Raw genomic sequence first — 14,563 nt, forward strand, 5'->3', positions numbered from 1 at the left:
GTTGTGGTGAATGCCCTCCACAAACCTGATAATGCCAGTGTCAGTGAGCCATGTGAGTTGTCTCCACAGGCTGTAAATTGGATCCCCTCAGTGACCAGTTAATGTTTTATATTTTTAATGCATGTTTTTTTGCTATTTCACAGCTACTAGAATACTTAGCCTCAAAAATTTAAAATTTTTTTTTGGTAATACTGTCATATCAATTTTTTATAGTTAAAAAGGGTTTATTTAAATCAAGAAGCCTGCTAGTCTCAAACTCAAAATCTGAAAGATTACCAACAGCCACAGCTACTTGCTTGATGAGAGAGTCACATTGCTTATCTAATGTGGAAACTCCATGTGGTATATAGTTTCATTAAACGGTGATCAAGAATACATTAGTTCAAAAGATGAAGAGGCAGTGAAGCTCCATTCACCAAATATCTGTGTGCAATAACTTTAAATGGATTATTGAAGTGCAAAAGATCTGAGAGTGAACAATTCTGTAGTTAGAAGATTCTAATGGTAGATCCCTGTACTTGTGAAGAATTTTACTCCATTTTTATGTGGATAGATATATAGTGGATATACTACTGCAGAAATCTAGACAATACAAAATATGAATTTAGTTATGTAGTGCAAAATTCAAGAATTCTGTTAAATCCAGAAACCATTTTTGATGACAGTAACTGTACTTTTCATTGTCTGTGTTCAACATAATGGGCATATCTATTTTCAAATTATGAAACTAAAATTCAATTGAGATTATCATTGCCTCGCTGTTGGATATTCACTTTAGACAAGTCTAATTTACTTTCAACCTTTTGTTATAAATCAAATTACTTAAAATATTAAAGATACAGATATTTGGAGACTTTGTTTTAATTATATTTTTGGTTAATATTCACTACAAAGAAATTGCTATAATGACTAATGAAAAACAGTTCACATGATTGAGAGACCAAGTATTGCATTAATTTGAGCAAGTTGAGCACATATTTCTTTGAAAAATATGAATAGAAATATGATTTTTGCTTCTATGGATGTATGAATTACTGTCTGAAGCATCAACCTGGAAATGATGGCTTGCCATGAGTTTGCAATATTATGGGTATCGTATCTTTTCAGCCACAGATTCATATAAATGCTAAACAAAATGATTTTTTTTAAGTCATTTTAATTATTTTCTCTCAGCATTCTGGTTCCACAATTGGTGCAAGGTTTATATTTTGGGCATCACTGGAATTTTTGAAGTCTGAAAGCAATAAACATAACAACATTAAAAAATCCCTCATAGCTGCTTTGCTACTCCATAAAATCACACTAATTACATCTTCACCCTCAGCACTTTACTTCCAGGCTCTCACAGATCTTGATTCCCTCAAACTCCATAAATCAATCTCTGATTCTTAAACATACTTGAGGTATCCACATTCACAGCTCTCTGGGGTAGAGAATTCCAGAGATTTGCAATCGCTTGAAAGAATAAAATTCCTTCTCATGGAACCATACCTGCAACTGCACATAAGGGGCAGATCTTCACAGAAAGTCACTATTGAATGACGTTTGAGGCATCAGCAGCATGTCTCAATTTGTAATATATTTACATTAAATAATGGAAGTTCTATTCTCAGAGATAAATTGGCTTCCCTCACATTTCCTTATAACCATCATTATAAAATCTAAAATTGTACAGGAACTGCAAAGGAATAATTTCCTGAAAACACAGCTACTCTGTGATAATTCCCAGAAAATAATGATTGTGAATAACCATACCTCAGGAGCAGCATACCTTGTCGATCCTGTAAAAATCTGCTTTGCTTTCTGTTTTTGAACTACTGTGCCAGATAAATGTCAGATTCCTTGTGCAAAAGGCCACATTTGGCTCATGAAAAGGAATAACTTAAATACCTAGTTCTTCACTTAGGCTTGAAGTTTTTTTTTCCACAGAGCTTTCAATATGAGCTGGATTAAAGCAAATCAAGGAGCATCTGTGTAAAGAACAGGGTTAACAATTGAAGCTCTTTGACTTGAAATATTAACTCTTTCACTTTTTTTTTCAGATTTCTTGCTACTGTAAATCTTTGATTTATAGTAAGAACCTCATTGCTAGCCAGACTCTTAGAGCCAACCACTGATGTCATGAGCAATGCTTCTGTTGCCTGAACCTAAGCACTTTGGAAAAATAGATCTAAGTGAATGTCAAATTTGATGTTGCATATTTCCAATTTGCAAGTTCATCCTTTATCAGCATTGAGGAGCAGTCTATAGAATAGCAGGAAGAGGAGGATGGGTGGGCAACAGTGAGATACTAGTTCCAGCTGATCTACTTCACAAAATACCTTGTACCATGAGAACGGTTCTCTAACATTCAGACAACTATGTAAAGAGAAGAATTTCATTGAACTTTATGTAAAGAGTATCTACTTCCAATCCTAATTTCTCAGAGAATAAAGCAATCCAAGATTGTATCCTGGTGATCATTCAGGCATGTCTATTGAACAGCTAATAAAAAAAATTGACAAGTGTGAGATGAGGGAATCTAGTGATTTCTCTGTGACTTTAAAAGATGTTACCTATTCAAAACAATATCCTGGATGTTCTGTGGTCTCGAAAGTTTAATTGGATCATTCACAACACTGTGTCCATTCAAGCTGTTCAAAAGATTGAGATTCTCTAATGAATGAGTATCTCTTCCTTACTCCAAATAATATTCCTATCATCTATAAGGCACAAATCACAGTGTTAGATTATTCTTATCTCAACTGAATAAGAATTAATCTCAAACAATATTCAATCACACTAAGTTGATCCAGGACAAAGTAGTCTGATTAATATGCATTCAATATCCTGGGCACTAAACTCATTCTTGTAACCCATTATCTGTCTTCCAACAGTTAAAATATCTAAATCAATATGGTACATGTAAATCAAATTCCTTGGTTTTGTACCTTCTAAAACACATTTTGGTTGCCATTCCAGGGTTAAAAACATTATTTTCTTTGGGCTATCTTTCCATGTTTTCTTTCTCCTCTTGTACTGAGCCAAACCTTTTTCCTTCTCAGTTCAGATTTTTTTGTCCCTTTATGTCTTTTCATTACATTACTATTCTGCTTTCCTCTTTTGCTATCTCATCCCCAAACCATTCTTCACATAATTCAACCCATATTTGTCCTCTGCCTAATAATACTGAAGCTGCTAATGTATTTTGTTTTCCTCGGGGCTGCTACCTCAAACACCCCATATTGCATTCCCTTTGCTCCACTAATTCAGCTTTCCAGTTGAGGAAGATCTCGCCTATTTCCAACGCATACATGTGGGCCTCATATAGCATCTTTTTAGAGTGAGTATTCAATTTTTTTTTAGACATACTGCATGGTGACAGGCCCTGCTGGCCTACGAGCCGTTGATGCCCCACTGTGATCAATTAACCAACTTCCCTGTATATCTTTGGAATGTGGGAACAAAATGGAGCACATGAAGGAAATCCACATGGTCACAGGAAGAAAGTACAATCTCCTTTCAGACAGCAGTGAATTTGAACCTGGGTCACTAGCACTATAATAATGTTGCACGAACCACTTCACTATCCGTACCACCCAAATATATGTGCTCCAAAGATTAGGGGTCAAATTCTATTTAGCTTTTGCTACCTTTCACCATGATCAAATCTAATTTCGCAGGCACTGTGAATGTAAAGTTCAGCAGAAGTAGTGAATTACGTTTGCTGATTTCATGATGTATATTCAAGACAGAGATTGATAGATTGAGGTTCAGAGACTTAGTACAAGAAAGTGGTGCTGAGCTAAGAGATCAGCCATGATCTTACTGAATCACGAAGCAGGCACAAGGAGCTAGAAACCCACTCCTGCTTCTATTTTAAAAGTTCTTATTTAAGTAAAATGTTGCTACAAAAATGTAATTATATGTTCATGTTTCATATCTAGCTCATCTCTGGCTACCAATCACAAATTTATGTGGCCATAAACTCCTTCATATCTCTTCAACTTATCTTCCATTTTCATCCAGTTTTCCCCCAAGCAGCAGCAACAGGACTAGAATCTATGGACACTCCCTTTTGCTTCTCTTTCTCATGGTAACTCTTTGCCTTCCGACAAGCAAAGGATGATCTCTATTATCTATATTACATTGCAATGTATAATTGCCTGATCATAAATGGATTCTTGAACCTAGAAAATTACATCCTATTTCAATACTACCAATTACTTCCAAGTATTTTCACTTCCTACTCAATGTCCCGATTTTCCATCCTCTTTCCAGCCAAATTTTCCAGATCCCATAAAGACATTTAAGTTTGACTTTGAATCTGACAGCATGAAAATTTTTTTAAATCTCAGGACTTCTCTATGATAAATTGCTGCAATAGATTGGCTATGCTGCTTCATTTGGACTGCAGCAGGATCATGGTTCACATCAGAAGCTGCATGCTATATTTTTTCTATGGTTACCCATCAGCTACTTCATAGGAGATTGACTAGTATTTCTTTAAATTGGTTATTTTCCAATCTGTTCATTAAGTTGGAAGCTATTAGCTTGATTTGTAAATCCTTCTATCCACAATGCTGTTAAATGGTTTTACAACATAGCAGTTATTAAGAGGTTATCATTGACATTGTGAACAGAAGGGATGTTCTTGCCACAGAGGTGTCTCTTTCAGCAGTTTTCAAAAGAAAAAAAAACCTACTTTTTGCTGTATTAGCTACTGGAGCAAATATAAATGTCTGTGGTTGGAATTAAATCTAGAATTGTTTAATGTTTGAATTGTATTTTTAATTTCATTATGTCATTGAGGAGTAAATTGCATTGAACTCCATATTACAAGATTTGTATATACAGTATATTGTCTAAAGACTTCAATAGGATTGAAGAGTTTCCATTTCACTATTGGATAATCTCTCATTACATGGGCAAAATTTTGCAATTAAATGTTCCAACTCAGCACTAAATTTTGACTCAGAATCAGGTCATACAATTGAGCCCTGTCTGGAAATGGTCATTTCATGAAGGACTGAATTTTTTGTTTTCTAGCTAACTAGTAGTGATGGTAGTGGGCTGTGACATGGGTACGCTTTGTAATACTTTGGTCAGTCGCATTTTAAGCTACCTAATCTTTTTAATGTTCAATAAAACCCCTGGTATTCATCACCTTTGGGGTTTGGTAGATACCAGGTAAATGTATTTACTGGTTGCTTGAGATTTACAGTGCCTAGCACCTGCATTAAAAAAAAAAGTTTAAAAGACTAAACTGCTGCACTATACTTATGTGATAGTACAGATCTATCACCAATGTATATAGTGTATATAGTTACAGTATCTAGACTGTGCTTACAGCGATTGGCTGAGAGCTTAGCCACGCCTACTGTCTGGGCCTTAAAGGGTTGTGTCCCAAGCCAGGTCGGATCATTCCGGACTTGTCGGCCACCTGTGAAGAGCTCCTGTCTTTTGCTAATAAAAGCTTTGGTTTGGATCAACAAGTCTTTGATTCTTTCGACGAGCTCTACAACTTACACTGAATAAACTTCACTTGCATGAATATATAAACCTTAAAGCATTTGACTTCAGTCATGTTGTGTATTTATCCTAAAGAATCATCTCACATAATAGGAACTGTGATCACTCTTTATTCTGTCCAAGATGGCATCTAACTGAACACACATATCAAATGTAACTTATTTCATGACATCACAGACATGCGCGTTCCCATAACACTCTTCCCCCTCACAAAATTAAAATGTGTTTTCTTGTAAATATACATTTTAACTTAAATATGTTATAATTTAAATAATTTAGACAAATTGAATTATTCACCTTAAGAAAATTGGAAAAGATTTGAATAAGTGAGTGGCATTGCCAATAACACTATTGCACAGAGTTAACTGTTTAAGATGAATATATTCCCTAGATTATAGTATCTTTTTCAAACATTTCCAATACTGTTATCACAAAAGCTTTTTCAGGAATTAAATATATAAGAACATTTCTCTGAAAGGGTAAGATGTCGAGCATTTCTTTAGATCAGTGGCTCCCAATCTTTTTCTTTCCACTCACATACCACTTTAAGTATTCCCTATGCCATAAGTGTTCTGTGATTAGTAAGTGATTGCTTAAGGTGGTATGTGAGTAGGAAGGGAAGGTTGAGAATCAATGCTCTAGACCCAATTATTACTGAAATATTTTGCTTGAGAAAAATTGTCATTGGCCCATTTCCTTTGGTGTTATGAAACTGTCCACAGAATGAATCAAGTTGGAATGATTAAAACAGTGGTTTCCAAATTTTTTTCTTTCCACCTAGATACCACCTTAAGCAATCCCTTATTAATCACAGAACACTTATGGCATAGGGAATACTTAAAGTGGTATCTGAGTGGAAAGTGAAAGGTTGGAAACCACTGCTTTAGATAAATTAACATGGATTAAGAGCCCTTCAACTTCTAAATGTTAGAAATTATTATAAAGCAGATCAAATGAGTTTTCTTGCTTCATTTTCTTTGAAGAGGGAGAGAAGTAGGCATGGATTAAAATAGAAATTGATAAAATAGGAGAGAGAATACCAGAAACTTCATATATAAATGGTAGCTGACATTAATATCTGGTGAGAGGGAAACCCTTTGTTGAAACATTTGATTAATACCTGGAATAAGATAAACTGAAATTGGAACGAAGGGGGTTGTATTATCTAAAATGCCTCCTACTCAAAATTGACTTATTCCATTTATAATCAATTTTAAAATATTTGGTCTCGTAAAGGAATTAGATATATAGGAGATTGTTATGAAGATGGAAATTTAATGTCATTTGAACAATTAAAAAATAAATACGGGATACAAAACAATGCACTTTTTTGTTATTATCAACTGAGGGCATAATTAAGAGATAAATTGGGTCCAGCAATGTCATTACCGTAATGTAATGATGTTGAGATCCTGATTCATAATAGCCATTTAAAGAAATTTACTTCAGCCACGTACATTGCAAAAGGCAACTCGTAAGCAGGGGATCCATAGGTCCAGACAGAGATGGGAGGCAGATTTAAATATTAATATTGATGAACAAAATTGGTCAGAGTTATGACGCGATAGTATGACATATACAATAAATATTAGATATAGATTAGTTCAGTATAATTTTCTACATCAATTACATCTTGCACTGAAGAAATTAAATAGATTGAAGTCAGATTTATCAGATCAATGTTTTAGATGTGGCCAGGAGATAGGTACCTTTTTACACTCTCCTTGGACCTGCCTCAAAGTGAGACTTTTTGAATAAAGCTTGGGAACTTTTTTAGAACAGGTTACAGGAACTAAATTTTCACAAGATCCAATGTTGTTTTTATTAGGTAATATTGTAGGGATAAGACCAAAAATGAAATTAAATATATATCAAAAAGAATTTGTAAAGATTGTATTAGCAGTAGCAAGAAAACGTATTGCAGTCACATTTAAATTGGACTCTCATCTGGGTATGGAGCGATGGAAAGCAGAAATGTATAGTTGTATTCCCCTTGAGAAGATTACTGATAATTTAAGAAATAAATATGATGTATTCTTTTGAAAGTTTGGCATCGTATTTACAAATTATGAGAATTAATTTATAGATATTTTCCCTAAACTTCAAAAAACTTGTTAACCTCCTTGGAAGAATTAAAAAATGGAAATGATTAGAATCATGTGGTGTCTTCTTGGCAATCAGGTTTCTTTTTTTTCTTTTTTACTTTCTCTTTTTTTCTTGTTCCTTATTTTTTTTCTATATTGGGGATTCTTTGCTGGGGGAGAGGGTTTGGAGGTTACATACCTTCATATATAATGGAACTGACATTTATAATTGATGACTGTATTTTGCTATTGTTACAAGTATGGAGAAAAGTTTTAAATAGAATATTCAAAGAAAAATGGTAACACTTGTGGACTCTTCAGTAAAACTTAAGCACCACCTCAGCTAATTATTTTAACTAGAAGTACCAAACAATCTAACTTGAAAATGCATTGAACTGGGAAAATGCACCAAGTCTTTAAGTCGCAGCACATAGTCTTTGAGATGTGCTGGAGGGTGTTTATTTTTCTCTCTTGGATCTTCTTGGGAATGAAGCACACAGAACAGGAGTACAAACTTCCAACTTTTCTGGATCAGATAACCTCTCATCACTGGATGACACTACAGGCTGTGTGTCTGGTGCTTGGCTGGAATTTTTTCCCTGTGCAGCCACTAAGGATGGTGTCTCAGTACCGATAATGGGGCTATCCATGGGGCAGCAGAGTCAGGTTGTGCTAAAGTCAGAATGTCAGTAGGATCATCTGAAATCAGAACTGAAATGGGGTCCTCTATTGCTTTTAACTGGTCGATGTGTCATTTGCACTAGTGCAGAATATGAACATGGACTTGGTTTCTTGAGAAGCATGCCTCTTACCCATTTTTCTTTATGCTCCTTGTAATCTTGTACCAATACTTGTTTTCTGATCTCCAGAGATTTTGTTGGTTTACTCAGAGATGTCAACTGCTGAATATGATTTCCAATGTTTGGGTGCGCCGCAACAAGTTGGGCTTTTAAGTTGCGTCCAAACATCAGTTCTGTTGGCGGGTGTTTTATTGTGGAGTGCGGTTTTGTTCACATTTCTGTAGTACTTTTAACTTTCCCTTCTGTAACCATCTTTAACATTATGTCAGACTTTCATTTTAAGTTAGGGTAGTAGTTTGTCTTTCAGATCTTTCGGCATTAATTTGTCCAGCTCCATCTGGACAGGTTTGTTGTTAACTTTAATATGAACAAGAATTTCTGACTTGTGATCAAATACACTACAGATGTACATTAATGCTACTGCCCCATCATCCTCTGAGTCACTTGTGTACTCTGACTCACTCCGAGAACTTTTGTCCTTCCCCGTGATTTTTTTTAAACTCTGGAAGACTGTTTTTATACTTGAATTTCTAGTTTTTCTTCATCCTGTGACCCTCTTTCTCTCTTTTTGTCTTGGACACTTTGACTTCTTGAGTCCCACATTGTCACACAGATTACATTTCGTGATTTGCTGAAGAAACTTCCCCCCATCAGGATTTTCCAAATGATAACCTTTTCTTCTGCAGGTCACCACAGATTTCCTTTTGTTTCCCTTATTTCAGGCGAAACCATCTATTTCCTCTTGTATGGACCACATAGATTTTGACCAAGCTAAATTCAGAAATCACAACCTGTCTTCACAATGGGGTTTCAACAAGCTGCCAGCTTGCCATGACTGTAGAAACTAGTGTTCTCTCTCTCTCGCTTAGAGAAAGCATGTTTTTTTTTCTCTCTCTCTCTCTCTCTCTCTCTCACCACATGACCACCATAGATTGTGGCACCAGACCCAGATTTCTGAGTTCATTCATCTGTTGCTTTCAAAACCATAATCCATTACTCCAGAGCATGTCCTATTTACACCTACTTGTGAAGTCTCTATAGGCATTCTTCAAAGTTTTTGCAAAGGCATTAGACCTGCAGGTAGTGGTATTTAAATATAATGAACTTTATTATTATCCAAGAATGTGGTGCAAGAAAGTCGTGATTAGCTTGTTACAATAGGAGGTCTTCATTATAGACAAGCATACAAGCAAAATGTAGATCTTTCAAATATTCAGATACAGAATCATTTTAGTGTATTTGATGCTATATAAATTATGTGCTTGGACTGAGCGGTTGGCACTGAAAAGAGATTGGAAGTGTTCTGACCATCGGTTGAGGATGGAGATCTTGTCGCTAAGGAGGACTTTGCCGTCTGAGCTGCGCAGCGGGCTTTGGACTTGGGGTGAGGGGCCGTACACAGCCTTTAGAGCCTCATAGAAACCCCTGAAGTTGCCAATGTCCGCGCTGAGCTGGGTTCGTTTGGCGAGGCTAGTCCACCATTCATTTTGGATCTCCCGGAGTTTGCGCTGAAGATGGCTGCATGCGCGACAGAAGGCTTGTTTCTTCTCTGGACAGGACGGCTTTGTAAGGTGAGCCTGGTGGGCAGCTCGCTTCTTTGCCAGCATCTCCTGGATTTCCTGGCTGTTTTCGTCAAACCAGTCCTTGTTTTTTCCTGGAGGAGAAGCCCAGTACCTCTTCAGTGGATTGCAGTATGGTAGTCTTCAACTGATCCCAGAGGGTTTCAGGGGACGGGTCCGTGAGGCGGGTTGCATCGTCGAGCTTTGCTTTGAGGTTTGCCTGGAAGTTTCCTCTCGCTTCGTCTGACTGCAGGTTTCCAACATTGAACCTCTTTCTGGGGGCTTTATTGTTCCTGGGCTTTGGTTTGAAGCACCCTCAACAGCCCCTAAGGCTAGAGCTGGATGAGGTTCCCACCCTGGATGAGACGTATAAGGCAATCGAACAACTGAAAAGTGGCAAAGCAGCAGGTATGGATGGAATCCCCCCAGAAGTCTGGAAGGCTGGTGGCAAAACTCTGCATGCCAAACTGCATGAGTTTTTCAAGCTTTGTTGGGACCAAGGTAAACTGCCTCAGGATCTTCGTGATGCCACCATCATCACCCTGTACAAAAACAAAGGCGAGAAATCAGACTGCTCAAACTACAGGGGAATCACGTTGCTCTCCATTGCAGGCAAAATCTTCGCTAGGATTCTACTAAATAGAATAATACCTAGTGTCGCCGAGAATATTCTCCCAGAATCACAGTGCGGCTTTCGCGCAAACAGAGGAACTACTGACATGGTCTTTGCCCTCAGACAGCTCCAAGAAAAATGCAGAGAACAAAACAAAGGACTCTACATCACCTTTGTTGACCTCACCAAAGCCTTCGACACCGTGAGCAGGAAAGGGCTTTGGCAAATACTAGAGCGCATCGGATGTCCCCCAAAGTTCCTCAACATGATTATCCAACTGCACGAAAACCAACAAGGTCGGGTCAGATACAGCAATGAGCTCTCTGAACCCTTCTCCATTAACAATGGCGTGAAGCAAGGCTGTGTTCTGGCACCAACCCTCTTTTCAATCTTCTTCAGCATGATGCTGAACCAAGCCATGAAAGACCCCAACAATGAAGACGCTGTTTACATCCGGTACCGCACGGATGGCAGTCTCTTCAATCTGAGGCGCCTGCAAGCTCACACCAAGACACAAGAGAAACTTGTGCGTGAACTACTCTTTGCAGACGATGCCGCTTTAGTTGCCCATTCAGAGCCAGCTCTTCAGCGCTTGACGTCCTGCTTTGCGGAAACTGCCAAAATGTTTGGCCTGGAAGTCAGCCTGAAGAAAACTGAGGTCCTCCATCAGCCAGCTCCCCACCATGATTACCAGCCCCCCCACATCTCCATCGGGCACACAAAACTCAAAACGGTCAACCAGTTTACCTATCTCGGCTGCACCATTTCATCAGATGCAAGGATCGACAATGAGATAGACAACAGACTCGCCAAGGCAAATAGCGCCTTTGGAAGACTACACAAAAGAGTCTGGAAAAACAACCAACTGAAAAATCTCACAAAGATAAGCATATACAGAGCCGTTGTCATACCCACACTCCTGTTCGGCTCCGAATCATGGGTCCTCTACCGGCACCACCTATGGCTCCTAGAACGCTTCCACCAGCGTTGTCTCCGCTCCATCCTCAACATCCATTGGAGCGCTTACATCCCTAACGTCGAAGTACTCGAGATGGCAGAGGTCGACAGCATCGAGTCCACGCTGCTGAAGATCCAGCTGCGCTGGATGGGTCACGTCTCCAGAATGGAGGACCATCGCCTTCCCAAGATCGTGTTATATGGCGAGCTCTCCAGTGGCCACCGTGACAGAGGTGCACCAAAGAAAAGGTACAAGGACTGCCTAAAGAAATCTCTTGGTGCCTGCCACATTGACCACCGCCAGTGGGCTGATAACACCTCAAGCCGTGCATCTTGGCGCCTCACAGTTTGGCGGGCAGCAACCTCCTTTGAAGAAGACCGCAGAGCCTACCTCACTGACAAAAGGCAAAGGAGGAAAAACCCAACACCCAACCCCAACCAACCAATTTTCCCCTGCAACCGCTGCAATCGTGTCTGCCTGTCCCGCATCGGACTTGTCAGCCACAAACGAGCCTGCAGCTGACGTGGACTTGTTACCCCCTCCATAAATCTTCGTCCACGAAGCCAAGCCAAAGAAAGAAATTATGTGCTTCAGGATCAATAAGAATGTATCTATGCATGATCATAAATGATGAGGAATTCGAGCTTTTTACCTGTCAAATTCAGTTTGATCAGCACACACTTCAGTTGAGATGATTTTCACAACTTTAGCAGAAGTTTCTGCATATTCTCACCAGCGAAAGTTGATCTGAAAACCAATAATGTACAATAAATTTTCTACGGCAGCAGAATATATCTTGTCATTGCAATGTTGCTTCAATTTTATTTGTTTGATGAGAATATAAATCAGGGACAAAGACAATGTTTTTAAATATTAACAGCTTGAAATTTCAAATGCTTAGTATGGATTGTATACCAATGAATTGAATGTAAAACTTAGCATAACGGACTGCAGCCAAAATATAGGTCAGAAAATCAGTGTGTATTGGTGAATCTTCAAAGTTCAAAATGTTTCCCGCCATTAGAATCATTGAACAGACCTTCAACATCTTTGGAAAGACCTGTACTATGTGGAGCATTGTAGTTGTTTAGATTCTTGTGAAGATTTTCACTCTGCTAGCTGCTACATCTTCAGTGGAACATCTTTATAAAAGGTTTTCTGTCAAGCTTCCAATGAAATTATGGCAACTGATCAAGGAAACTGATTGAGACATTTGCTAATAACTGAAAAATAATGAATTATGTTACTCTCACAAACATCTTACTATTTTCAATTCTGGATATTTCTAAATAACCTCTGCTTTTCAAGACTGTTTTCTTACGTGGTTTATTGTTGCTTTGAAGAATTTGTTCACTTTCTGTTAATAATGAAAGAAAATATTCTTTCATCTGTGGCATTTCTTCAGGTTCAGAATAATAGCAAAATGCTCATTCTGTCTATTCCACCACTTAACCTTCATGGATTGTCATTTTCTTACCAAGAAACCAAACCGTTAACACCAACTTTCTGGTCCAGTAAAATCTAATGCTTTTGTTCTTCTCCTAAGCTCCTGTCCCTATGTATTATCTTCTTGGTAGAAACAGATTTTCCGCTTCTCTTTCATTTAACACCCAGTTTTTTCTTTAACGCCTCCTCAAATTGTGGCCAACATGGGGCTAAACAATGAAGGTTATGTTTACCTTTTTTTTTGTAGTCTCTAGCCATTTTTCTTGCTTTCTTCATTCACGTACCATTTTTGCTGTAGGCAGACCTCTAAAAACTTTAGCTGCTGCTCTATTACTGTGCTTCTTAGCATACACCATAACTTCTAGTTTGTATGCAATAGTGTAGCTTGAGCGTTTTCCTCCATTCGGCATCTTGTGGAGGAAAGCTTCCACTACAATGCCCAAAATCGCAACTCCAAAATGTCACCTTCTTTAAAGCCCAGGGTGATTGGGGAGGGGGGTAAAAAAAAAAGGGAGGTATTATATGCCATCAAATACGCCATTTAATAATGTTATTCATTTAAGACAGAAATGAGCCAATTATCTTTTGGGGAGTATAGAGTTTTTGGAATATTTTACATCAAAGGGTGACTTAACTCCTGTGATAGTACAGATCTATCACCAATGTTTATAGTGTATATAGTTACAGTATCTAGACTGTGCTTACAGCGATTGGCTGAGAGCTTAGCCACGCCTACTGTCTGGGCCTTAAAGGGTTGTGCCCCTAGCCAGGTCGGATCATTCGGGACTTGTCGGCCACCTGTGAAGAGCTCCTGTCTTTTGCTAATAAAAGCCTTGGTTTGGATCAACAAGTCTTTGATTCTTTCGACGAGCTCTACAATTTTATTAGCAAAAAGAAAAAAGAATTTTTTTTGAAAGGGATGGAGCGTTTGACTCGGCCAGAAAAACTTGATATCGACCCACAGTCAGCTACAGCCTTCAAAGCCTTTAAGTTCTGGCTGCTGAACTTTGAAAACTTCCTGAGATTCATTCGGGTGGAGGAGGATAACCAGTGTCTAACAGCATTGCTGTCTATGGTGTCCTTGAGAGTCTACGAGAACATCCAGAATGAGACCACTTACACCGCAGCCATATAGGTACTGAAAGAACTGTATGATCAACCGGTGAACAAAGTTCATGCCCGGCTCGTGCTTGCGTCGAGGAAGCAACAGCCCGGCAAGTCCAGCAGGGCATATTTACAAGTATTAAAGGCATTGGGCAAAGACTGTAACTGTGTTGACAAAACTGCTGCCGAGATCACTAGCGACCTCGTCCGGGATGCCTTTGAGGCCGGGCTCCGATCAAACGAAGTGTGGCTGCGCTTGCTCGAGCAAGGGGTAGAAAAACTAGAGGACGTGGCCCGGATTGCAGTCACAATGGAGGTTGCAGCCTTAAAGTCCAACGAGTTCTCTAGGGACTGGACCCCTCGTTATGATGTGAGTAGAGTGCCCTTCTACCCTACCACCCCCCGAGATACTGACGGCCTGTCGACTGCTGCTACACTGCCCCCTGCGAACCCAAAATGATATTTCTGCAGGAGGGACAAGCACAGCA

The 14,563-nt window shown here is 38.7% G+C and overlaps 1 protein-coding gene across 6 annotated transcripts in view; it reads left to right on the forward strand.

Annotated features, from left to right (window-relative positions):
• LOC138755510 (coiled-coil domain-containing protein 178) overlaps window positions 1-14,563 on the forward strand; it is a 369,060-nt gene that overhangs the window by 150,008 nt on the left and 204,489 nt on the right. Inside the window, exon 19 of one of the 6 annotated variants that reach the window (XM_069921628.1) lies at window positions 2,043-2,455. The exons of the other annotated variants lie outside the window; for them this stretch is intronic. Within the exon in view, the coding sequence (XP_069777729.1) occupies window positions 2,043-2,117 (75 nt within the window). The 3' untranslated portion in view covers window positions 2,118-2,455. Of the gene's footprint in view, window positions 1-2,042; window positions 2,456-14,563 lie in introns of those variants that run through there. 6 annotated transcript variants of the gene reach the window in all.

This window comes from Narcine bancroftii, chromosome 2 (genome assembly GCF_036971445.1).
Source record: "Narcine bancroftii isolate sNarBan1 chromosome 2, sNarBan1.hap1, whole genome shotgun sequence".
In the NCBI taxonomy this organism is placed as follows: domain Eukaryota; kingdom Metazoa; phylum Chordata; class Chondrichthyes; order Torpediniformes; family Narcinidae; genus Narcine; species Narcine bancroftii.